General features: G+C 46.5%; 1 protein-coding gene across 4 annotated transcripts in view; it reads left to right on the plus strand.

The window, feature by feature from the left end:
* The first annotated feature begins 19,993 nt into the window (after positions 1-19,993).
* APP (amyloid beta precursor protein) overlaps positions 19,994-25,833 on the plus strand; it is a 364,206-nt gene continuing 358,366 nt past the window's right edge. For 2 of the 4 annotated variants that reach the window (XM_074997342.1, XM_074997353.1), the window contains exon 1: positions 19,994-20,177. In XM_074997342.1, coding sequence (XP_074853443.1) covers positions 20,118-20,177 — 60 coding nt within the window. In that variant the 5' untranslated portion in view covers positions 19,994-20,117. The remainder of the gene's footprint in view (positions 20,178-25,833) is intronic. The other 2 variants (XM_074997321.1, XM_074997333.1) reach the window with 1 other exon arrangement.

The following is a 25,833-nucleotide window of genomic DNA, read 5'->3' on the forward strand; positions in this document are numbered from 1 at the left end:
TTGCAGACATTTAATTGATCAACAGTGTTATGACTTGATTCAACTTGGTATTTAAGTACATGAACTGTTCCGTGGAGCTCAGTGGAACTTCTGCCATTTGAAAGTTAAGTATGATGCTTGTGAATAGTTTGATTGATCTCAGTGGGATTGCTCAAGTGCTTAAAATTAGGCATTTGCTTGCTGAATTAGAGCCTGTAGCTGTGAGGTAACTTTTTTTTCATCTATCTCTTCTATTTAACTGCATTCTTCTTCTTCTTCCCATATTGATTGGGTTTACACTTCAACATCTTAGAAAGCAGTCATAAATGTCTGCACAAATCTGAGGATGTCAATAGTAAATGCCAACAATGGACCAAAAGGAAGGGGAAAAAAAGCCCTATCCATTAACTTTTGGGCTGGTATGTTCATTTTTATCGATAAAACCCTACTATTCATCAATCACGTATGTCCATTTTGAGAGATTTCTTTTTCTTTTGTTTTTACCAGCACTGCAAGATGTGATTTTCAGAGTTATATCCAAATGACTGGAGGTGATATTATCTAGAGAGCATGCAGTAAAGGATGATATTAGCAATGGAATACTTAATACCTTTTAGCTCATTTTTATTCTTTTTGCTCATTTTCTTATATTCACCTCAGCACTTGCTTCAACGTGAACTTAAACTATCCTTAAATAATAAAAAGCTTTAGACCACAATATCTCAATAACTGTAATATAATATCTTCAGTTTGCTATGCCAGCAAAAAAAATAAAAAAAAAAGTCTAAGCCTCCAAGAGTGCCAAGGTTAATAAAATCCTTTTACGTCATTACCAATTTATTGGCACAAATCTACCATAACTCACTTTGATATTTACTGGTTTTGGCTCAACCTCACACTAATGTTAATTTCTTTAGCTTTTTAACTTTCTCCAGTGTGTTTTGACATGATGTGAAATGGACCAGTGAGGCGGGAGAGGAGGCGGCTAAAGAGGCAATTGTCTTCAAATGTGGTGTTCCAGGAAAAGAGGAGGCTGTGTGCAGACTGATAAGGTTCTCTACAGTGAGCTTATTGTCAAAGTAAATTTCCTTATGTGACACTCTGATGTTTAAATTTCATTATTTCAAACTATTAGTCTAAAGCCATCCCCCACAAAATACAAAACCCTCCATTTGATACTGCTGCTACGATGAAGCCCAGCTCTGTCCAACAGAAAATGCAATCTGTCACTTCCCATAACTGTGTAGTATAACAGCATATCATTTCTAGCACAATTTGCTGGTGAACATTTTGGCAGGTGTCTACATGATACTAGAGCTGCTGAACTTCTACCCTTAACAGTAAGAGATGTGATTTGGAGCTAACTATGGATGGGGTTTCTGATCACCTAGTAATGGGAGTCAGTAGATGTTTTCCTTAGGAAAGAACTAAACGAAGACTCCAGGTTTGAAATCAGGCTTATGTAGAAATGACACCCATAATAACAGCTGGAACAGGTGAACAAATCTATGTAGCCCAGGCCACCAGAGAACTGTGGTTAGTGCATTCCTGCACAGTGATGCCAGAGCCACTACATATAATGCCAACACAGAGAAACCAGGGTAAGATGTTGTGTTCCCTATAGCTTCTTATGCTGCCTTCATGACACTAATATCTGAGAATCTTCCAGACATGGATTCTGTGATATGATTAAAACCTGCCAAGTGTGGTTCATTATCTTTCCCAGCAGGAAAATCGTATGAGCCATATGGAGTATTGGTGGGTGGGGTGAGGTGGGAGATAATTTTTTTAAGTGTATGTGACTCTGTGCTTATAAGAGAGAAGACAAGGTGAACGAAGCAGGCCTTAACCTTGGAACAGAAAGAGTGAGACTTGTAATGGCCTTTAGTTGCTCAGGTAGGTCATGAGAAAGTTCTGTGCCCTGCACAAAGGAGCTTAACACTTGCAATAGAAAGCTGCCTTATGACTGAGGAATAGAGTTGCACACCAGCAGGTCTGCCGATGGAGGAGTGTAGCGAGGTGCAGTGGCCTCCCCCTGACTTAGAGGCTGAGGACGCCTCTCAGAGACCATGGTGGGCAGGCCCAGAACACCTGTGCCCCGCCCCCCAGAAAGCAGCACCTGGGGCCGGAAGTACCAGGGCGGGGCTCGAGGCTCATTAAAAGGCTGGTCTCTGAGCAGAGCAGAGGACTCTGACCAGGTTCCTGGGAGCCGTAGCTGGGGGACCCAGGCCAGACTGCTAGGCCGGCGAGAGCCACCCGCCAACTGCTCTGGCGAACTCAGAGGGCCACAGTCAAGCCTGTTGTTAGCCAGGTACCAAGACTTTTCTGGTCTACCAGGGCCCTCAGGCCTGCAGCGAACCCCAGGCTCTGAGGCCCCGTCAGAGCTGGAGAGCCTGCCCGTTGCCAGCTACCCTGGGGACCCAGACAGGTGTGAGCCTGGAGTCTTGCCTGCCCCCCGCAATGCTGAGGCCTCGGACCTGCTGGAGCCCATGGTCCTGCCCCCTGCATACTGCGCAAATGATGTGGAGATGCCTCACTGGCCGGACCTGCTCAGTGCTACTTACCCGGAGGAGACCCACCTTCCAGAGCTGGCTGAGCACTCCAAGGGGGACCAAACACCGACAGAGGTGGAGGTAGGAAGTGGCCCAGGGAATGGTCCACCTGAGCCCAGGGTAGGGTGTTGCGGCCTGGATCCCCACTACCCAGCTCATGGTGACAGCTGTCGCTAGGGCCTAGGTCATGATGCAGTGAAGTGGGAGATCTTGCATCCTTCCACCCCACCCCTGAAAAGGCAGTCCCTCACCTCTCCTGATCCACACCACTTTGGTGGCTATTTGCCTGATGCCCCGTCCTGAACCAGGGTTGGGTTTCCTGACTGTTTGTCCGCTGTCCAGGCCAACCAGGGCCTGGGTGGGTACCCTGGTGTCCGGAGCCCCATTAAAAGGGACAAGAGTCCCAGGGAGATGGCCGTCAGTCCCAAGTTTGGCCATACACAGACTGGGGCAAGATGCGGAGGCCCACGTCATCCAGAGGGAGCACCCACTGCTGGCCAAGACTGTTACAGGAAGGAAAGGGGAGGCAGCTGCCCCAGAGTCCAAAGATTTAGAAGGCAGCAGCAGACAGAGTCCACGAACCCTAGATGGTTAGGGCCAGGCAGCACTGAAGGGCTGGCTGGGGGAGGCTAGACCCAGCCCCACGCCATCTGCCCAAGGTCCCCCCACTTCCTCAGCCCTATCCACCTTAGTCCTCATCCTGGAGCATTAGGTTATCTTTCAGATACGGTAGGCCCAGGCCACTGATTGCCTTAAAACTAAGGATGAAGTCCTAAAACTTGACAGGTTATTTTATGGGAAACCAGTGTAGAGATGGAAGCAGAGGTTTAATGTTTTGCAGTACCTCATGTTGCTGAGACCAGCTCCCATGTTCTGTACTAACTGAAATTTTCTGAGAGATGATGGCGTCATGCAATGGTATACCACATTATTGTAGTCATCCCTGAGAGGTATATTGAAGAGACTGCTGGTACACAACCCATCTTTTGAATAGGTTATTAGTATCAGACTTGGTAAATGAGTTAAACAGCCAATTCTTTCTACTAATCCTTTTCTTTCCAAATATTCTTCTGTTAGCAGATTTTATGGAGTACAGTCGAGCTATGTTTTCGTCATGTGCTCTATGATTACCTTTCAGGGGAATCAAAGTTTCAGGCAGTGAACCAGATCAATTGGCTCATAGGTGCTGACTCTGTGGGTGCTCTGGCCATGGAACATCTATAGGGAAAAACTGGTGGGTGAGGCTCACCCACAGGTAGCCCCATCTCAGCTATACATTTACACATATCAGCATACCTCCCACCACCCAACACCACACTCTCACTGATCAGTGCCTCCCTGGCCCTCCCCATGCCTCTTACCTGTTGTGATCACCTCTTTTGCAGTGTTTAGGAGGCTGGAGGGAGGGGGAGAGGAGTGAGGACATGGCACGCATGGGAGAGGGGGTGGAACTCGGCAGGAAGAGGTGGTGTAAGGGTAGAGCCGGGGTGGGAAGAGAAGGGGCTGTAGTCTTGGGAGAAGTGTGGAATGGGGGCAGGGCCTGGGGCAGAGCCAGTGATCAAGCACACACACACCCCAGCACTTTTTAAAGTCAAAGTCTTTGTATGGGATCCTGATTACCGTGGATTTGGACAAAGAAATGCTATTACGGTTGCCCCTTCCTTGAAGGCTCTATACTTGAATGTCATAGACCCATCAGTTAGAAAGCCCTCAGGTTGTGGAAACGTTGCCTCAGAACACAAAGTCAATGTCATCTACCTTCAGGAAATCAGTGCTAATTCCCTTGATGTTAGATTGTTCATAATCTCTAGTTTCAAACTCATAAACTGCAGACTCCATGAAAACTATAGCCAAGCCACTTGGGTAACGTTCTACTTAGTTGATATGGAGATCTACATATTTTATCTGACTACTCTGATGCAGTAAGGAGCAGCCCCTTTAAACTGGCTAATATCTACAAGTTCCATAACCAGTTATGGACAGCTCCTTTTCCGTCATCACTCCAGAATTCCATCATTCGTGCTGGAGACTTTAGTATGTATTGCATTATCTGGGGCTATAGTGAATTGGCTCCAAGTGGGATAGACATGGAGACTGGGCCTTCGTCTAAGAATTCATCCTTCATGATGCTAATTACCTAGCAACTTTTCACTCTTCCTGTTGGAAACAGGGCTTTTCCCTTGACATTATTTCTGTCACTTCTGCTGAAGACTGCCCTCTATTAGTTGTCTTCAGGGTCCTTGGAAATTTTTTCCAATAGCCAACATCTCCCCATCCTCATCCCAATACAATAGATGTACTATACACGTGGTGGCTATTAGCACAAAACTCCTGGAACAACAGAAAGACAACAGTGGGACACATACACTAAACTCATTGACAAATATACTGTGTCCTATTTAACATCTCTCTAGGTCAAGCATAGTCATGGTTTACCAAAGCTCTTTTTAAGGCCACCTCTAAGTCCAGCCTATGCAGCTACCGGTGCTCTATAGATCATGGCTGAATGAAGAATGTGCAGACATTCTGAAACAGTACAAAAAATTTGGTGATCCAGAAATAGCCAAATCTAGTGCAGCTGTAGATTGGGGGCCACATCAATGAGGGCTGGGTTTTTTTTGCAGGGAGGATTGACTCTCACGTGTATGGCCCCCAGGGAACTTTTGACATGCAAAGGATAGACTAGAACCCACATGAATCAACTTAGTCTCCTCCAGGTGGTGTAAGTATTGTCCTGAGCCTAGACATATGGCACTATTGTCTTTTTGCTGCACAATTTTTTTATTCAAGTGATTGTATTTGTTTTATTAAAGCTATAACTCATCAGGGTTTTTCCTAAGTATGATTATTGAACCTGTGCACCTCAGGGTTTCCAAATCAATATTAATTCTAATAACTCTTGGCTTCATCTTGGTACTAAACCTTGCCAACCACAGAGTGCTAACTGGACAGTTTTAAGTAATCAATAGAATGAATATATAATCAATAGATCAAGCAACTTGCTTCATCAGTACTGATGTGGTCTTTTTTCCACTTACCTGTTACTATTATAAAAAACAATCCTATTGTTTCATGAGTAGATGTAGAGAAGTATCAACTATTGCCCTAAGAGCTCATACTATTGCTTATATTCACTGTTTTTAGCCTTAATTGTTTTCATAAATAAGAATGGGAGCAGGAAGGAGATCAGAAGGTCTGCAATACACGGTTTCATCATTAGATTGCAAGAATTGCATTATGCTATACCTTCTGTTAGATAATATTCTATATGAAAGGTATAAGAATCAAAAGATTCTTTAACACAGTAAATCAGGCCAAATACTCTTAAATATATCTGTCTATTCAACTTATTTCAATGCACTTTTATTTCATATTATGGGTATGAAAACACTTCCATGTCCAATCTATGACATTGATATATATCATTTCTATTTATTTTAAGTACGTTTAATTATATAGACACTGCATACTCTATGTATGCTGTGTGTTTATTCTCATAGAAACATTTGGCTGTTATAATGTACGATATGTTCAAACTTTTAGTCTTCTCTACTGTAAGAATTTCCACCTGGCACAGTAAAAATGTCAGATCTTTCCCATTCATTTATTCTATATAAAATTTAAAACAAATAGATGGATCAAAAATAGTGAAACTTATTCACCTTTGGGAGGTGTTGGTCTTTGGTTTTTGGTTTTTTGTTTTTCTTTTATCATTGGCCAATATAAAGGTCTAGGGTAATATTTCCCAGTCTAAGTGACTTCTCAAAAGTGATTTTCAATGAGATTTACGCACTGGAAACCGATGGAGTCATAGCTACATTTCTCCATGTGTGAAAAATTCAATCCAGAGAGGCATACCTAAGTCAACCTAACCCCAAGTGTAAACACCACTAGTGCCAGGTCTACAATAGCACTTACTTTGGTATATTTTACCATCACTGAGGAGTGTGAATAAAATCCCTCAAAATGACACAAGTTACAGCAACCTCAGCACTGGTGTGGATGGCACTGTGTCAGTGGCAGCACTTCTCCCAACACCATAGCTGCCACCTCTCACAGAGGTGGAATTATGATGCCAATGGCAGAGCTGTCTCCTGTCGACATGGAGCACCTTCACCACGTGCACTATAGCAGTGCAGCTTGCTGAAGTAGCTCTGCTACGGTTGATTGCCCCTACGTCGACGGAAGAATTCTTCCATCCACCTAGCTACCAGTTCTTGGGAAGGTGGATTGAGGACAATGGCAGAGAACCCCCTCATGAGGGCCTACACAGGCACACTGCAGCAACATGGCTACAGCACTGCAGGAGTTTTAAGTGTCACCACAGCCTAAAGCTTCGTAGGGCCTGAGTCACTTTTAAAAATAGAACTTATACAAGCTATTGAGGGGCTGACACAATTGCTGGGCTCCTGGGTGGGGGGAAGAGGGAACAGCTCTGTACTTCCAGAAGGGGTTCGGTCTTGTACAGAAGGAGCGTGACTTGGGCAGCAAGCCCTCGGCGCTGGCTGGAAGGTGCCGTGCTGCACTAGCTGGGATCCCTGGGCCCTTTTGAATTGCTGGGCCCTGGGGTGGTTGTCCCCTCTGGTCCCTCCATCAGTGGGCCTCCAAGCTATTACTGCATATTATAGTTAAGTTTTATTTCAGTCGAGGCAATGTGCAATAGCTCACAGATAATTATGTAATATGATATCATAGCTAGTTGTGGATTTCTCTTCAGATGGATTTCTATTGTTGAGGCTCCAGTTTTGTGTCAGCGTTTGCTCTCACTCCTGTGTTTTTCAGCACTGATGCTTTGAGGGAGGAATAATCTTTCAAATGCCTTACACAGCACTCATAATTCTCCCCTGCTGTAGGATCAGCTGTATCATTAAATGCACCAATTTGGAAGAAGCTTTTAATACTTTTTTTTAAGCTGGATATTTAAAACAAGATGTGTGGGATGGTGATGATACATAAATGTCAGTATGTCTGTCATAATGGGTTCTTCATGCTTATGGGTGAAGCTCACACCTCCATCCCTGAAGACAGCCTGACTCAACAGAGGACTCAGCTGGTGTTTGGAGTGCAGAATCCACCCTCAATCATAAGCAGCACAGAGGGTAATTGGACAGCCCTTCTGAGGCTGTTACTTCAAATCCTGAAGTGGAGTACCAGCCACAACCACTCCCCTACATGGGGATTTGTGGCCATTGAATCTGTGATAATAGCAGGCGTCCTGTTCTTTACTTTTCTCAGCCTGCCTCCTAACCCTGAACCTGAGGTGACCCATGAATACTATAAGCCAATGTTTAGTGTACCACGTGTGGTTCTCATGCAATGGATCTAAGGCAATTCTAATACACCTGGGTCTTTCCACAACTCCTTCAATGGATAGAAAACCCATGAGATCACTTACTGACATCATGCCTTTGTCTTTCTATTCTGGACCAGAAAGCTTTATTGTCGGTTTTTAAAAGGGGGATGAGCCAGATATGTGTGAATTTGATTCCAGCAATAACTTTCAAGCCTGTTGCTTGCAGGAAATTGCAGTGTGACTGCAAAAAGATAGAGGAGCTGAGGATGATATTGTTCTTTTTTATGCAACTGGGATGGGGCAATCATAGGCTTTATGAACATACACTTATGCTAGCTCATTAGCAGAGTTCCCACAGCTGGCAGCATCTGTTTCCACTCATGGTGCACATCCACACATGCCTCATTGCGTATAACAAAATTTATTCTTCACATGACTGGAAAAAATGAGAGGGAACATTGGTGGAGAGTGAGGTAGTCCTGGTTGCAGGTTCTCCCCAGCTACTCCACCCAAGATGACTGGTGGAAACAACCAAGACTGAACTGCGGGAAGCAATGGGGCCCAGACTGGAAGTGTGTCTGGCCTGAGAAGAATATTATTAGAATCATATTTAGGATGAGTTCTTATACGTAACTTGTTTCTTTAGTGTATTAAGTTTAGCTTGCGTGTTTGCTTATTTTGCTCAGTTACCCACTTTGTACTGTCTGCTACCTCTTATGGCCACTTAAATCTTATCTTTTTGTACTTACTAAGATCACTTTTGTTCAGTAATAAAACCAGGTAAGTAATTACTACCTGGGAGAGCAAAGAAACTGTGTGTATTAATCTTTACCTTGAGAAAGAAAGTGAATGTCTTGAGCTTGTAGGCTATAGATCTCTATACTGTGTAAGATGGATGTATTTAGGATTCAGCTCCCAGAAGTGTGGTGTACATGAGTGCTCGGAAAAGAACGCACACTGTGTGAACTGCAATGTGTGTTTGCAACCTGGGAGGGAGAGGGGGCTTGTCTCTGCATCTGTGTTGAAACAGGCTGGAGAGATGGGCTCAGCAAGACAGGGTTACAGGGTCCCCAAGTTTTCAGTGGAAGCAGGCTTAGGGGTGTCTCTGCATATCAGTTGACAGGCCCAAGGGAGTCCTGACCTGTCGTAATAACAATATGAAGTTCTTCACCATTTTCTCTTCCTGCATTAGTAGTACTTCATTCACTTCAAAGATCCTGCAAGCTTTGATTTATATGCTGGTCATTGAAATCCTTTGTCTCTAATAATTCCAGCTCTTTATGAAACATAGTTACAGCAAATCACTTAGATTGGCTCAGAAACACCTCCAAGCCGTTATATTCTCTACTTACCTCTGTGTATTCTTTACCCTGTCTGTTGCTGTCTGTGGTGCTATTCAGCTGCCTCTGCTTCTAGTTCCTTGTCAGTTACTTCACTGTTGCTGTGAAACTTATTAAAAAGAAACCATGTGGCAATGTCTGGTGGCATTTTGTCAGTTGTTTAACCTGTGTAGCTGTATAATGTTCCACACTTCATGGTACTACTCAATAGTTGAAGAAAGTCTTAGGCCAAGTTTACATTAGACCTTAAAGTCAATTGTAGATATGTTATTCCAGCTGCAGCAATTGCATAGCTGGAATCAACTTACCTACAGTCAACTTACCTGGCTGTCCTCACTGAGGAAGGTCAATGGGAGAAATTCTGCCATCAACTTCCCTTAGTCCTTGTGAGATGGAGGAGTACAGGGATCAACTGTTGACACCAGGTAGTTTGATCTCAGGCATGCCTAATAGGCATGCAAAATCGAACCCTGGAAGACCGACCCTGCCTGGGTCAGTCTTCCAGGTAGTGAAGGCATACCTTAAGATTAGCTATGAGGATTTTGGTTGGTAATACTAACAGCCATTGGTCTTTGTCCCCACACAGTGGTCATACTGGTGAACAATGGGAACCTGAGGGTTGGCCAGTGCTAAGCCTAATCTTTGCTCAGCTCAGAAAAAGTTAAATTTAGGGCAGTGCAAAACAAAATACCTGTAACTGAATAGCTGCATGAAAAAAAGCTCTGACTTTTCTGGGGACCTTTCCATTTACTTGACCAGCATGAAGCAAAACCACATTAGAAGTTTAAATCAGATCTCAGGAAGGATGGATGAATATTGCACAGGTTTTTTTTTCCCTATCTAGCCATTATCCCCTTCCATCCCACTCTTTCTCCTTTAAATGTAGCCTACTTATTTATCTCAGTAATAGCAGGTAGGGAATTTAGCAGTCTTTACAGCATGTCATATTGTCCTATAACAGCTATCCAACAAGAGGCATTGCTCATAATGTCAAATGACAATAGTTTTATCCCTTTCTGCTCCATAATTTATGTCTTGAATTTAAGAGTTTGAAGTGTCACAGATGCAGGGAAAGAAATATCAAATCTCTAACAAATTCTGATCAAAATAGCTTTTCTTATGGAAAACTGGTATAGGATTAACAAGGCTGAACTATGCGGATTTTATCCAGTAGCTGAGTGTACACTGATATCCATGAAGGTGGATATCATCTGAGGACAAGAAGATAAAAATGACATGTAGCAAGATGGCTGATACATTGGGATACCATTCTTCAACGAACATACATTGTGGGAAGTGAAACATCTTAAAAATCTCCAGGATTAATATCACTGTATTTCAGCACACAAATTATATGAACATCTAAAGGATTGGTAACAATCAGATGCCTCTTACAGCTAGTCATTAACTATGAGTCAAACAAAATTGTACTGGAAACAGTAGCTTTTTAAGTATTGTGGGCTTCCCTGTGCTTGTTTTAGCTTTTGACCTTTCACTAACCATATATTTGAAGGAATGAGCACCTTAACAAAGCCCTTTGGCCCAGACCAGGTTAATAGGTCTTTGGTTTCTTTGTAGACTGTTCTCATTTTTTAATATTTTGGCTGAACCTGATGTTTTTTAAAGTGAAACTATCACTAGATATAAGGATAAGACTGCCACAAGCACAGATGCAGTGAAAAATTTCAGTATTTCCTCTTAATACATATTTCTTGTTTAGTTCAGAGCTAAACAATCCCTATAAAATTAAAAAAAGCTTCACTAAGTAAGTGGTTAGTCTTGTTATAGCAGGCCTTTAATCAGTCTGATAAAAACTAATCAGAATCGTTAAATGTCCTCCTTAGAGTGATAATAGAACACTACAGAAGGTCTTATCACTATTACTGGATAAGACATTAAAAAGGATTTTATACGTATTTTTTCACGTCTGGAAACTCAGTGACTATGGGCTGCCATTGTTGCAAATGATATAGTTTTTCTTTCTTCATGTCCACTAGGGACTATGAGAGAGGCAGGAAACAGTTACATGCTCCTTTCTCCAGGAAGACTTTCTCTTCTTCACAGTGAAGAGGAACTGGCTTTGGGAGAGGCTAGCAGTGACTTGCTCCCAAATCTTGTAACTTTTGGCCAGGGCAGTGGCTACCCAGTGCCATCTCTGGAGCTAAAATAGTTCAGAGACACACTGATGGTACTTTCTTCCTCCTGATAAAGCCAAATGGTTTCCTAATCAGCCAGGCAGTACACAGGTACTTTTTGCCCTCTTGGATGGTGAGGGAAGCAGTTTATTAACATTTGATTAAAATATGCAAGATTCAAATTAAAAATTGACCACTCAGAACACTGCATGTGACTACTCAGCACTCTACCAGGTTGTGAGTTCTGCAGACAGATCTAAATACAAACTGACCTTTACATTATGCAATAAGGTTTTGAGGCTGTATTGGAGACAACTGTGCAACAAACATCTTATTATGTAATCGGATTGAATATATGTGTAATTTTCTCCTGCTTCTCTGTGGTCATGCACCAATAGATTGTCTCTTTCGCTTGTTAAGATATGTCTCAATGTCAGGTCAGAGAATTTGAACTAAATACATTACTCATTAGTATTTTTATTGCACTTAGCATGTTCATAGCACTACACAAATTACAGTTAATGATTGTCATTATTCTTTGTACATAAAATAATTTGAACACATACTTTGAATATTTTGACCCACCCTTTACTTTAGGTTCCTCCATTTTATTTCACACCACTTACCAGATGACCTCACATGTGCATTAAATGTAATCCACACGTGTGCATTAAGTTACCATCTCTATGCTGATGAGTCACACGCTTCTTTGTAATTCATTCAGTTTTGACTCTGATGTCTCCTGGATGTCTGGCTGTTCATTCAAACATGACATGGCTTAATCTTTCTTCTTCGACCATCATTAGCTTTCTAATTCTATCACCACTGACAATGCCACCATCCTTGTGACACGGCCCATATAGGCAGGCAATAATCTTTTGGTACCTTCTCTCCGTAGCCCCTGTATCCAAGATTTATCCAAATTCTGCCATTTTTAATCCCTGTCATTTTCAAAAGCCATCTATTTCTCATCTGTTAAAATGTTTGTCCAGGCCCTTCTAATATCCTGTCTTGTTTGTTACACCATCCTTCTCTCTGGCCTCCTCAACACCCTCTTTGCATTTCTGGTCAACAACAACAGTTGCTGCCAAAACTTATCTTCCTCCCCATTAATATATCACCCCCCCCATCTCTAAAGCTTTTCACTTGTTTCATCTCCTCTACCACCTAATAGCCAGGCTTCTTGGTTTGCCTTCAGGACCCTGTATAAATTCACCCATCTGTACATAACTATCCTTGTCTCATTTCACAATGCCCACTCTGTCCGCATTGCTCCATCAGTGCTGCTGGCCTCATCTGCTCGTTATAGGGATGTTAATCGTTAACCCTAAATGGATGAGGCTTACTGGTTATGATTAGCAGATGGGGACTGTTTCAGCCCCCACACACTGTGAGCAGGCAGCAGATCCAGCCCTGCAGGGCCTGCTGTAGGTGGAGGGTGCTCCAGCCTGGCAGGAATAGCCCTGATCTGTGGTGGCTTGGGGCTCTCCAGGGTCAGATGTGCAGCAGCCCTGAAGCAGTCCCACCCCTGGACACTTTCCCCACCTCATTTAACTGGTTAACTGGTTAAACTTAACATTTAAATGGTTAACTACTGAAATGGGATTTTATGTCCCTAGCTTATTAGGCAGATCCTTAGATATTTCCTTTGTGCCGCCTTACACGACAGTCCACATGCTTGGAAGGTCTTAGTTGAGCTTAGCTCCAGGTCATCATCCTCTCCACATGCAAATTCCTCCTAAAAATCTACCTGTGCCAAGACAACAAATACAATCTGATTATTATGGCCAGGCTGTGGGGCCCTAGGGACAGGAGATGCATCACCTTTTCTTTTCCCCATAAGTATAACACATTGCATTACCAAGCGTTAAGCATTAAGCATCATAAGGAATTACCGCCATGAGCACTTCATATTGCCCATCACCTCTGTTTCTCAAATTATTATTTTTAATTTGTTTTCCAGCCTACATTTTATGCATGGGAAGTGCCTTACACTTACACTTCCAAGCATATAAATACATGGGGGATACTGCCACAATCAAATTAGTAATAATTTCAACCAAGCTTCTGACTGTCCTGGCTGTTGTTACTTTCTTTTCAGACCTAGCCAATTATAACAACTGATGCACTGATTTGAAGCTGAAGTGGGCTCTTTCACCTGTAACAACATCAGTTGCCAATGTTTCTAAATGAATGCAATTTATTTATCCCATTTCTTTGTGCTGAATTTATTTCAAGAGGTACAATTTTCACAGTGTACTGTAATAAATAGGAACATGAATGCCACTTAAAAGCTGCGTCTACACTAGCCGGCTATTTCAAAGTAGCTGGGCCAACTTTGAAATAGCACCCACCGCATCTATATGTGCTGAGCGCTATTTTGAAGTTGAAATCGACGTAAGGCGGCAAGACGTCGAAATCGCTATCCTTATCAGGAGATGGGAATAGCACCCTAGTTCGACATTGAACGTCGAAGTAGGGCACGTGTACACGATCTGTGTCCCGCAGCATCGAAATAGCAGGGTCCTCCACGGCGGCCATCAGCTGAGGGGTTGAGAGATGCTCTCTCCAGCCCCTGAGCTCTGTGGTCACCACGTGCAGCAGCCCCTTAAAGCTCCCCGCTCCCTTATTTCCTGCGCAGGAAGCTGAGAGCGCGTGCAGGCAGGAGGACACACATGTGCCCAGCCTGCACGTTCTCCACAAGCCCCAACCCATCACCCAGCACCCATGGCAGCCAGCCAGCTCCCCAAGCATCCACAGGGCACCCCCTCCAAGGGGACCAAGGGCTCCCAGCCAGCCAGCCAGCGGGGGAAGAGCCAGCGGGGCCCCTCCTGGTCAGAGGCCGAGATCCGAGACCTGCTGGGGCTTTGGGGCAAGGAGGAGGTGCTACAGGTAATGCGGAGCAAGCTTCAGAATGCAGATGCATTCACTCAGCTGGCCGAGGGCCTGGCTGCCCGGGGTCACCCTGTCTGCACTCCTGACCACGTCAGGAGTAAGGTGAAGGAACTGCGTCAGGGTTATGCCTGGGCCCGGGACACGACCAGCCGATCTGGGGCCGCCTCCTCCGCTTGCCCCTTTTACAGGGAGCTCAGGGAAATCCTGGGCCCCCGGTACACCACCTCCCCCCGGCCACCCTTGACACCTCGGCCGACAATCCCCAGCAGGCCCCGGAGATGGAGGCCAGCCCAGAGGCCAGCCCTGCACCCCAGGGGCCCCCACAGGAGCCCACCCCTGGGACAGCACAGCAGGAGGAGGAGGAGGAGGCCTCCAGCAACAGGGGGTTGCTCATATACCTCCCCTCCTGCAGCTCCAGCAGGGCATCCACCCGATGGGTGTCCCCCGACCGTGGGAGCGGACCATCAGGTATGTACCCCGGTGCACACCCCCGGGGTTAAGGTGCGGAGACAAGGGACATGACCAGGGCCTTCCACGCACCCAGATGACCATGGCCCCGAGGACAGCAGTGGCATGTCCCTCAGAAGAGTCCATCAGCCCCTGCCCACCCCCCAGCAGGACAGCGCCATGCCCCATCCCTGGGGATGGGGGGAGCAGAACCTAGAGGTCACCCCGGGGGGCAGGGGGGGGATAGCACACCCATCATCATCGGCAGCATCTCTGGGGGACGGGGATGGGGAACCAGCAGCAGAGGGGTAGGGAGACACGGGCCATGGGTCAGGGCCCAGACTAACGGCTGTCTCCACTCTTCCCCACTCTGTTCCACAGCTGTACCATCTGAGGGCCCTGAAAGCACGGGCGCTGTGTCCATTGTGCTGAACAGCCCACCGGGGTCATCACAGCAGGCCAGCCCAGCAGCGGAGCAGGGACCGGCCCCAGGACGAGCCCGACAGCACCGGAGCCATCCCCGGGCGGCCGCTGACCCTCAGCTCCTCGCCACCCTCTGGCGTCAGCTGGAGGTCTCGGAGCGCCGCCTGCACGTGCAGGAGCGAGCGCTGGCCTGGTGCCAGGAGGCTTGGGGGGCTTTCATGTGGACTTTTGAGCGGATCGCGGAGCAGTTGTCCCCCCCCCGCCGCTCTGCCCGCCATCCCTCCGAGCTGCCCTCCACCAGCAGCCGTCCTGGAGCCTGCCGCCGAGGGGGACTGCGGGCCTCAGGACCTGGCCCTGCCGTATCTGCCGGTTCTCCCGGCCCCCACCCAGCCTCCAGCCCAGACGTGGGTTGCGCCCCCCCCCCCACGCCAGGCGCTGGACAATAGGGGTGAAGGGCCAAGGACGTTGCCCCCCAGGCCCCCCCCCTTTGTATATATTCCCCCCATAATTGTAAATAGTTCATTTGTTCCACTCCCCTTTAGTAGCTGCCCCCCCCATGTACATAGTTCCCCCCCTTCTTAATGTAGAGTTCATTGTTTTGTTTAAAAAAAAAGATTTTGGTTTATTTACAAAAGAAGTGTGTGTGTGTGGTGTGTGCTCCCTGGTGCGGGTGTGGGGGCAGGTAGTGTTGTGGGAGATGTGGGGGGGCGGTTGGTGGCTCACCAGCAGTTGGCCCTGCCAGCGTTCACGCTGCAGCCTGCTCAAAATGGGCCCGCAGGGCCTCCCGGACCCAGATCCCCTCAGGGTCGACCTGGCGACTGAGGGCAGCGGGTGGCTGGGCCTTGGCCCTGCCAGCCTCCACAGCCCAGCCCTGGAAGAATGCCTCTCCCTTGTTCTCCACCAGGTTGTGGAGTACGCTGCACGCGCCCACAACCTGGGGGATGTTGGCAAGCCCTGCATCCAGGCGGGTGAGGAGACACCTCCAGTGGCCTTTGAGGTGGCCGAAAGTGCGCTCGACCACCTGGCGCGCAAGGTTCAAGCGGGTGTTGAACCGCTCCTGGCTGGCTGTGACATGGCCCGTGTAGGGGTGCATGCGCCAGGGCTGGAGGGGGTACGCCACGTCTGCGACGAGGCAGAGGGGCAGGGTGGTGTCCCTCAGTGGGATCTCCTGCTGGGGAATGTAGGTCCCTGCCTCCAGCTGGCGGCACAGGCCTGAAGTTCTGAACACCCGGGCGTCATGGTGCTTCCAGGCCAGCCAACGTAAATGTCCAAGAAGCGGCCCTGGCTGTCCACCAAGGCCTGGAGGACCACGGAATGGTATCCCTTCCTATTCAGGAAGCATCCTCCACTGTGCTCTGGGGCATGGATGGGGATATGGGTCCCATCTAGAGCCCCAAAGCAATTAGGGAAGCCCAGGCTGGCAAACCCCGCAATGGTGGCATCCGGGTCACCAAGCCACACGAGCCTGTGGAGGAGCAGGGCATTGATTGTGCGGACCACCTGCAGGGGAAGGACATGAGAGAGCACCCGTGAGGGGTGTGCAGGGTGTGTCTGGCCCTTTCCCTGGGCTCCCTCTCCCCCCAGGGCTTCCCCCTTGATTCCCCCTCTTCCCCAAGCTCCCTCTCCTCCCTGGGCACCCGCTCCCCCCCCGGGCTCCCCCCTCCCCCTGGGTCCTCTTATCTCCATGACGACAGGCCCGACGGTGGCCTTGCCCACGCCAAACTGCTGCCCCATGGATTGGTAGCTGTCTGGAGTGGCCAGCTTCCAGACAGCGATGCCGACCCATTTCTCAATGGTGAGGGCACGTCTCATGGGGGTGTCCTGGTGCTGTAAGGCAGGGGTGAGCCACTGGCAGAGCTCGAGGAACATCTGCCAGCTCATCTGGAAATTCCGGCGCCAGCGGTCGTTGTCCCACTCGCCAAGCACCAGCCGCTCCCACCAGTCCGTGCTAGTGGGGTACCTCCATAGCAGGCGGCATGTCCGGCAGGGGGAGGCTGGGAGGGCAGCAAGGTCTGGGGCTGCTTCTTCATCCCCCGAGGACAGCTCATCTTCCTCAAATAAAAGATGCTGAGCTGCCTCCTCCATGGCACTGAGCAGGGTGGCCACTGCTCCAGGGGCGGGTGTGTGGGCCTCTGGCTGCTGCTGGGGGTTCACGCTGCTTACACGGTGTATGTGTGCTTGTGGCTCTGCAGACCGTGTGCTGTGCAGGCTGAGTGTGTCTGGGAGAGGCCCTTTAATGGAGCGGCTTGCTGTTGCCCCGGAAGTGCTAGTCTGCCCTGTGACCCTGTCTGCAACTTTTCCTGGCACCCTTATTTCGATTTGTGTGTAGACGCTCCCCTGCAGTGCCTATTTCGATGTAGTGCTGTCCTACATCGACGCTGAACGTCGACGGCACCAGCCCTGGAGGATGTGTCGACGCTACTTGTTGAAATAGCTTATTTCGATTTCGCTACATCGAAATAAGCTATTTTGATGTACCGTCCCAATGTAGACGTAGCAAAAGAGTAACAAAATTAATTGGCATCACAACTTAAATCTGTGAGAAGCTGTCTTTCCAGAATGAAAACCAATCATAGGATGTATTTAGACATTTTGCTATTTGTCTTTAGTTTGACTGGTTGCCAGGTTGGTTGTTTTGTTGAGAGATTGGTTGGGCAGTCTGGCTGCACTCTGTCGACAGAGCAATTAGCTTTGCTGCCTGCCCACGGTCTGTTGACAGGTTTTGTTGGAATATATCGTCCGACAAAAACTTCTGTTAACGGATTGCTCTAATCTAGACATAGCCTCTGTACTGCCTGCTCATTAGTTTGCATGAGAAAGTACATATTTGTGTAAGGCTAAACTGTCTTCTAAATGTATGTTCCTGAATCTGCAAAAAAAATGGAGAATTAATATATTATCTGTCCACCTTATGGAATACTCTAGTTAAGATCATCTGGTAATCTCTGGAGGGATGGGGCAGGAAGGAGCGTGTGTGTGCGTGCGTGTGTGTGTTACTGGGCTTATGTAAAACAATTAAGCTATGTTAGGTGCAGCTATTATTTGCTTATCTAACACTTGCTTACAGAGATGAGATTAGAGTGCATAATATGTATAGAGTATAATACAGAGACCATGTTCCATAGCTTGGAGCATAGAGAACAAAGCTCATTCCTCTTCATGGGCTAAAGTACCCCACCTTGGAGTAAGGCCCAGGAAGGCAAAAAATGAGGGTCCTCTTGCAAAGTCTTTTAATTTTTTCAATCAGGGCATGGGCTTTGGTCCTCTAAACGCCTGTCCACCAATGTTAAGTCACATGAATCCAAGATACCCACTGAGAGACCTTGTAGTTCTGGTCTTCATGTTTCACAGGGCAGCTTTGATCAAGATGAGGCTCTGACAGCAGACTTTTACCTCAAATACGATACCAAAATCAGTGAAGAAACACAGCAGAAAGGTTATTATTGCCCCATCCTCCACAAAGGTCTCTTCCAGGTGCTACATTAGAGGAAGTAGGAACAACTTACATGTCACCCTTCACTTGGCCTGGCCACTTCTCCCCTATATGGGGACTCAGGACCAATAGACTGAAAGCAATGGGGTCCAGAGGAGAATGTAGACACTCTTGCAGAGGCAGATGATTCCCCCATTTGTGTGAGAGAGGAGATATGCAGGAATAATTTTGAGTGCAAAAAAGGGCAGATCTCCTGGTAGTCTTGAAACTGTGTGTGGAGAAAGAACAGTTTGCAACCAAATTTGCATTTTTTCCAGCTTTCACACATTTCAGTGTGAAACTGATAAAGATTATCCATTTAGACTTTCTTGCAGATGTATAATACAATACTAATTCTGTCAAGGCAGCAAGAAAATAAGTCTCTTTTGTCTCCCATCAGGCCAGCACCTAGATGCAGGAATACTTGGAATTATTTAATGTTTTTTTATTGTGTATGTGCCTTGGGCCTCAATCCTGCAGCTGCTTGCACGTATAATTAAGCAATTTTAATCATGTGAGTAGTCCCATAAATTCAGGCAGGAGGCTGCAACTGGGAGTGAGCAATGGTGCCCCCTTATGGACACAGCTGTTCACCTACTAAGAAAGGGTTGAATTCTGGCCTGGCTCACTTGTGTTTGTAGGACTGGGATTTAGGGAATTGAACACGTTTACCTACAGGATCTGATACCCTAACAAGAAAAGATCATGGTGTATCCTATCAACAATATTTGAAGAGACTAGCTTAATATAACCAGGCAGTTTGTTAATGTTTTACAAAGAGCAACATTTCTTCAAGTACCATAAGGTACAATTAACTTGTGCCTGGGTATTGGTAGAGACTATACAAACCTTTTTTTTGGGGGGCGGGGGGGGGTGTTTCCCTGAACCTTATTTATATTTTAAAATCGGGATGATTGATCAATCCAAGTACCTTCAGCCGTATGACCCCTGTGCAAGAGATAGCAGCAAGAACTGCTGCAGCACAGCATTCCAATGGATTTTGGAGCAAGGAAAATACTAGTGACCTCATGGAGGGTAAAAAGATGTTCTGGTTAGACCGAAGTAATAGAAGCCAGCAGTCCCTTGAGGCTTCATCCTAGGGGCCGGACTCCAGGCCACAAAGAAGTGCCACGTCCTTGGACATGAGCTGGGAACCAGCTGGCCGAATGTGTCTTTTATTTGGCTTTACTGTGGTTAAAATGAGGCCTGGCGCACGTGCCCAGCTGGGAGGGGGGCGGCGGCAAGGGACAGCGTTAGGCATCTGTACGCCCACTCCAGAGCGGGAAAAAACGGGCTGCCTCCTGCAGGCAAGGCAGCGGAGGAGCTGCTCTCCCCGCAGGCTCGGGGAGCCAGGCTAGGGCCCCAGCAGGCCGGTCGGCTGCGCTTCCCCCGCGCCTCCGCTAGGGGTCTCCCCGGGGTGTGCGCTGCAGCTGCTCGGGGTGGGCCGGGCTATCAGCTGACTCGCGCTCTCCCCGGAGCTCGGCTGGTGCTGCCGCAGCTCACTCCGGCTTCCCGGCGGCGGCGGGCAGCGGATCTACAGCCAGACTCCCGCCAGCCACCTCGCTGGGCTGCGCCGCTGCGATGCTGCCCCGCGTCGCGCTCCTCCTGCTGGCTTGGTCCTGCGCGGCCTGGGCTGTCGAGGTAAGGGCTGCCCCCCTCCCTCCCGCTCGGCTGCCCAGAGCCTTTGTCCGCGCCGCGCCGAGCAGAGCCGCTGGCTGCTTCGGGCTCGGCTCCAGCCCGGCGCCGCCCAGGGGCTAGGGTAGCCTGGCTCGGCTCCAGCTTCCGCTCCGCACGCCGGGCAGGGCAGGGCAGGGCAGGAGGCTCCCGCAGCTCGGGCGGGCCACGAACAAAAGCGGGTGGGGGCGGTGGTAGGCGCCAGGAGCCGGCACGGACCGCAGCCGGGCTGCTGGCTTGCGGGGAACTAGCTCCCGCCCCGCGCTGCAGGACACCCGGCGGCAGTGCACGCCCCTGCCGAAGGAGGGGGTGACTGCGCGCCCCGGGGCAATCCCGGCGGGGCGGGGGCTGCCTGGAGCAGGTCCCGCGGGAAGGGAGCCTGGCGCCGCCTGGGGCTCTCTCTCCAGCGCAGCGCAGCCCCGGCCGTGGAACAAAGGGCCGGCGGCGCCTCGCCCGGCTGCCTGTGGCTGGGGGCTCACCCCGAGCCGGGCTCGGCTCGGCTCAGGTGGGCAGGGAGCAAGGGACAGCCGGGGAGGGGCGAGGGAAGGAGGCGCCGGTGCCCGGCTTTGCGGGATGGGGGGGGCGCTGCCCCTCCGCGGGGCGCCGGCTTGCGGGGTCCCCCTCGGCCCGGCTGGCGGGGTTGGGGTGAACGCAGAGTAGGAGCGAGAAGATGGCGCCTCTGCAGTGCAGCAAAGCCAGGCTGTCAGGCGGGCTGCAGCCGGCAGACATCCTCCCGCCGCTAGGTGAGACTAGCCCCAGCCCGCCTTCCCTCCTGCTGCTGCTGCCCCGCGGGCAGGGATCCTCTCCGGGGCCGCCAGGCGGTGCTGTGTGACACGATGCTCTCCTGCTCGCCTCTTCCCTTCGGGGAGCTTCGCGTCCCCTTTGCTCCCTCCTCTCCTTAACTGTTCCCGGTGTCATTGCGGGGAGGAACATCTCCGCACCCTGGCGGAGCCAGCCGAGGTGTGAGCGCTTTGCTGGCGCGCTTAGTTAGCCCTTGTGGATTCAACCCCTCTCCGGAGAAGCATGGCTGTGGAGGAGGAAGATTAAATATGCGCCCCTCCTTTGGAAGTGAGGCGGTTCTGAAGAGCAAGGAGTCATAAGTTCATTTCTTAAATAGGGTTGAGTGTCCAGACCTTGGATCTTTTGGGAGGTAACATGCAAGTGGGGTGGGGCCAAATCTGGGCAAACACTGGGGCTGAGAAAAAATCCCTGAGTCATCTTCTGGTCTTGTTGTGTTCTTGTTTTCCACAGCTTGCCTTCAGAGGCACAGGCTCTCCCTCTCCTAGTAAAGCAATTAATGCCTAGCTAGAAAACAGGCATTCAAGGAATGGGAATGTGCTAAAGACAAACAGCAAGCACAGGCTCGGCAGCCAAGCAAAACCATCGACTGCCCTTCTGCAATGAACTGCCCCTCCTTATTTCAGGGAGGGGATGTGTGTGTCCAGGATATTTCACTCTAGATCAGTGAGGGGCGCAATCTAGGCTAGCGAGTGGGTCGCATGAATGGTCCTTCTTCATCTCAGTGGGTCTCAAGATTCTTGTTACCAAGGCAGTCTCCCAGGATAGGGTAACTTTCCTAACTGTGCTTGCGTACCTAGAATTTGCAGTGTGTGTCGACTGAACCATTGAGCATGAGAGCCATGTGCTCCCACTCCAATATTGTGTGTTATCAGCATGCACCTCACTTCACGTGAACCTGTTTTACATGTATGCTGCTCTTGTAATATCGGTAGAAAAAACCTCTATGGGCAAAAACCAGCAGATTCTGGCAAAGTTGTGCATGGGTAATAGGAAACAAAATTTCTCATAACAAAATGCCACAGAACCCCAATAGGCCACAGATTGCCCACCAGCTCTCTAAATTATTAGAGCAGCTGAGGCAGGATTTTTTTTATTTATTCAGTCTTTTCCTAGTTAATAAGAAAATATGTAGGCTTCAAATGCTAATATTACATGGGTTTCAAATTAAAGAGCTATAAATTCAGGTTCTGATCTCACAAACTCTTCCTGCAGAGTGCGTGGCTTAAAACTGAGGCCAGGTCTACACTAGGATAGGTTTGAATTAAGATACGCAATTCCAGCTACATTAATTGCATAACTGGAAATGGTATTCCCTGGTTTGAATTTTGGTGCTGTCCCCAGAGCGGGAGGTTGACTGGAGAAACACTCTCATTGACTTCCCTTTCTCGTTGTGATTGTGAGGAGTATAGGAGTTGATGGGAGAGGCCTTAACATTCGATTTTAGCCTGTCCCTGTTAGACGTGCTAAATTGAACCCTGGAGGATTGACCTCTGGAGCAGCAATCCTTGGACAAGTATAGCTGTGCTCTGAGAGTGATTCTGGGGAAGCTTGCAGGATTGCGTACTTGGTTTTCAAATGGGTTGGGTTCTGTCAACTGGAGTCAACCGAACATTGTTATAAATACAAATGAGTTAAACAGAATCTCCCCCTAGGCCAGGGTTTGGTAACCAAAATATCAAGAAGAGCCATTTTTTTTCAAATTTGGTTAAAAAAAAAACTCCATTCATGAGCGGCAATGCATGTGAACAGGACTTCATTAGTAGCACAATCAAAACACAGATACAGTATGATATCCCACAATGCACTACACACATTAAATGGGGAGTTATCCAACATTTCAAGATCACCTATCATTTGGTATTTAGATATGAGTTGTTCATTGTTGGGCTTTTCTATGTTCAGTTTATCAAAAATAATTAGGAGGGTTTTTGTTTTACTTTGCAATTATAGTGTTGGGAGCCACAAAGAAGTGTGCAACCCGCAGAAGACCCCTGCCCAAGGCTCTGTTAGTGGAATGCTAAAACAAGGTTAGGCAGAAAATTTAGAAAAAGAGGGCAAGTTTTTTATGTCTTTATTTTGCTACAATACTGTCTCCACTTTTACTGCTCTCTTTGCCCATTCTCTTAGGTTTGTTTGACGAAGAATGATATTCCTCGTCTTCAGCCTGACATCTTTTGTTTTGAAACAATTATTTGAATTGAGAAAATCATTTTATGTGCAAGAGTTCCTATTTTATTCAGTAACCTGTAATGCAGGCGATTCTTGGATTACCTGTCATTTAATTGCCGGGCATTATAGACATTTTGTTTTTAGGAGTATTCTGCATCAGAAAAGGACTTAAATTATTTTTATATGGTTTAAAATACCCCTGTAGAAACCTGATTCTATACTATTTAGAATGAGATACTTCAGTACATTATCAAAAATATTTGCTTATATAAGAGAGTGAGGGCAGGAAGAGAAGAAAGAATTTACTTCAGTTGAAATGGCTGTTTGCCTGTATCTGAGAATTTGCTACTGACTTCAGTTTATGAAAATCTTGCTTCTAGGCATATAAGCTTTTCCTCCTACAGTTTCAAATTGCTTTTGGAATTCATTAAGTAGCAGAAATTCTTGTCTTCAAGAAATTTTTTCTATCCCATATTTTTGGGTTGGGGGTTGAGAAGGAAGTAGAAATTAAGGACAAGGAAGAGAAATGGTTTTAAGTGGCATATGGAGAATACCTATCCTATACAGAGATAATCAGGTTCCTTGAAACATTTTTAAATAAATTCCTAGTTCTCTGGCCTTATACTGGTTTTAGTAAGTTTTTATTTCATTCCATGTAACTGATCTGTGTTTGAAGAGTATGAGATGCATTTTGCTTAATTAAGCAAAAATTGTAATGAGTATGAAAGTGATGGATAACAGGGAAAGTATCTATTCAAGAACATGATAATTAGAAGCAGAAATGCCTTTCAAACTACATCTATTTCCACTAATTGTCTGATTTTCAATACATTAACACAATTATATCTCTTCCTGAACTTCTTAGTGAACTTTTCTTATTAGCTGAGATTTTCTTTTTAAATTATATATTAATGGAAATATCAAGATTGCTATTAGCTCTGTTTTGAATGCTCTAGTTGTTCCAACAAGTGAGATTGTTTACTTGATTGTTCTAGCGTGGTAATGAAAGTTAACAAAAATTAAGATGCTTAAACAGGTCGTACTTTGGTTCATTTACTATGTGAATGCTTAGTGTATTGCTGTTAGTGAAAATACAAACGTTATTACCTAACAAAAGTTTTGACGTAGTGACTTACAGAAGTCACTACAGACCTCCCTACACCTCTCATTTACTTTAAGGAAGAAGATAACCTAGCAGGTATTTTTTTAATTAATGGTTTGTGGTTTTTTAAATACCCTCAAATACTCAAGCCTGGTTGAAAGAGAGACATACATTTGAAATCTTGAGAGGAATTAAAACAAATGTCTAAATTATTTGCATTGGTGTACCTGCATCCCCTGAAAATTACATTAAACAAGCCTTTTGAAATGTATTAAACTAAAATAAAATGTTTTTCTCTTATTGTCTGAAACCTACCTTAACAAGTGGAAACTTGTACAGGGGAAACAGTGAAGCTGGTTTTGCACATAATGCTGGCCATTTAAAGAGTAAGAACTTATTTTCTAATTTTACTTAGTCCTGTTAGTAGGCAATAAGTAAAGAATATTCACACAATTATCCTTTTCCGAGGTCATTTTTTGTTGTTCACAAGCATTTCTTTTTACCAAGAGAAGTTGGTCTGATAAGCAAGCTCTCTTAATATTAATATTGCATTCTCCATCAGTACAAATTACTTGTAAGAGACACTTTCTGGTGAAAGTTTCTAAATTTTCGTGCTTTCATAAAACAAAGCAAAAGAGGGTAGAATACAAAATGAGGTATTAAGAATCTAACGCTTTTTTTTTTTTTTTTGCCCCCGGAGGGTTATTGTGCATTAGTTATGATTATCTTTCTTTATGCCGTGCTGGCTCTCCAGTGTTTTGTGCAAGCTTGAAGCCAGAGTGATACAAGCTTTTGTTTCCTGGCTCCAGGAAGGTTTATACTGATTGACCGTTGTATTTGTTTTCTAAATATTTTGTTGTGAAAGTTAAACATGGAGAATATTTAGTGTCAGAGTTTTGAAGAACAAATATTTTTATTATTTTTCTGTTAATACTTCTGTCAGAGTATGAAGTGCCACACAATAGTTCCATAAATTGGCAGTTGTTTATAAATAATTAATTAGCAACTTCATTTTTATTGACTGGTTTATTTTTTAACATCTCTGAAATAGTGCCCCAAAGCTGTTGGTTGAAGGTAGTTATTCAACAGAACATTTGGATCATATTTAAGTTGCAGAATATCTCAAATGATTGGGTTGGGTTTTTTAAGAGTGTCTTTAAACTTAAATTATATTTGTTCCTCTTTTGTCTATTTGTCTCTCTCCTTACAGCATCTTACTATAAAACTCAGAATTCCCCAACTTGAGAAGTATAAGGTTATCTGCATTCAGTCTTCCTGGAGACTTTTAATTCTTCCCTGTTTTTCACCCCAGTTCTGCTCCAGCCCTCCTCCCCACTGCATAACAGAATAGTTCCTAGCACTGTATTTAGGTTTTTACTAAGTATTTCTTAGTAGGGATTTACCAAATTCATGGTCCATTTTGGAAAATTTCACAGTCATAGGATTTTAAAATGGTAAATTCATTATTTCACATATTTAAATCAGAAATTTCACAGTGTTGTAATTGTAGTGGTCCTGATGCAAAAATTAATTGTGTGGGAGTTGCAAGAT

Source organism: Carettochelys insculpta, chromosome 1 (genome assembly GCF_033958435.1).
Source record: "Carettochelys insculpta isolate YL-2023 chromosome 1, ASM3395843v1, whole genome shotgun sequence".
Lineage (NCBI taxonomy): Eukaryota > Metazoa > Chordata > Testudines > Carettochelyidae > Carettochelys > Carettochelys insculpta.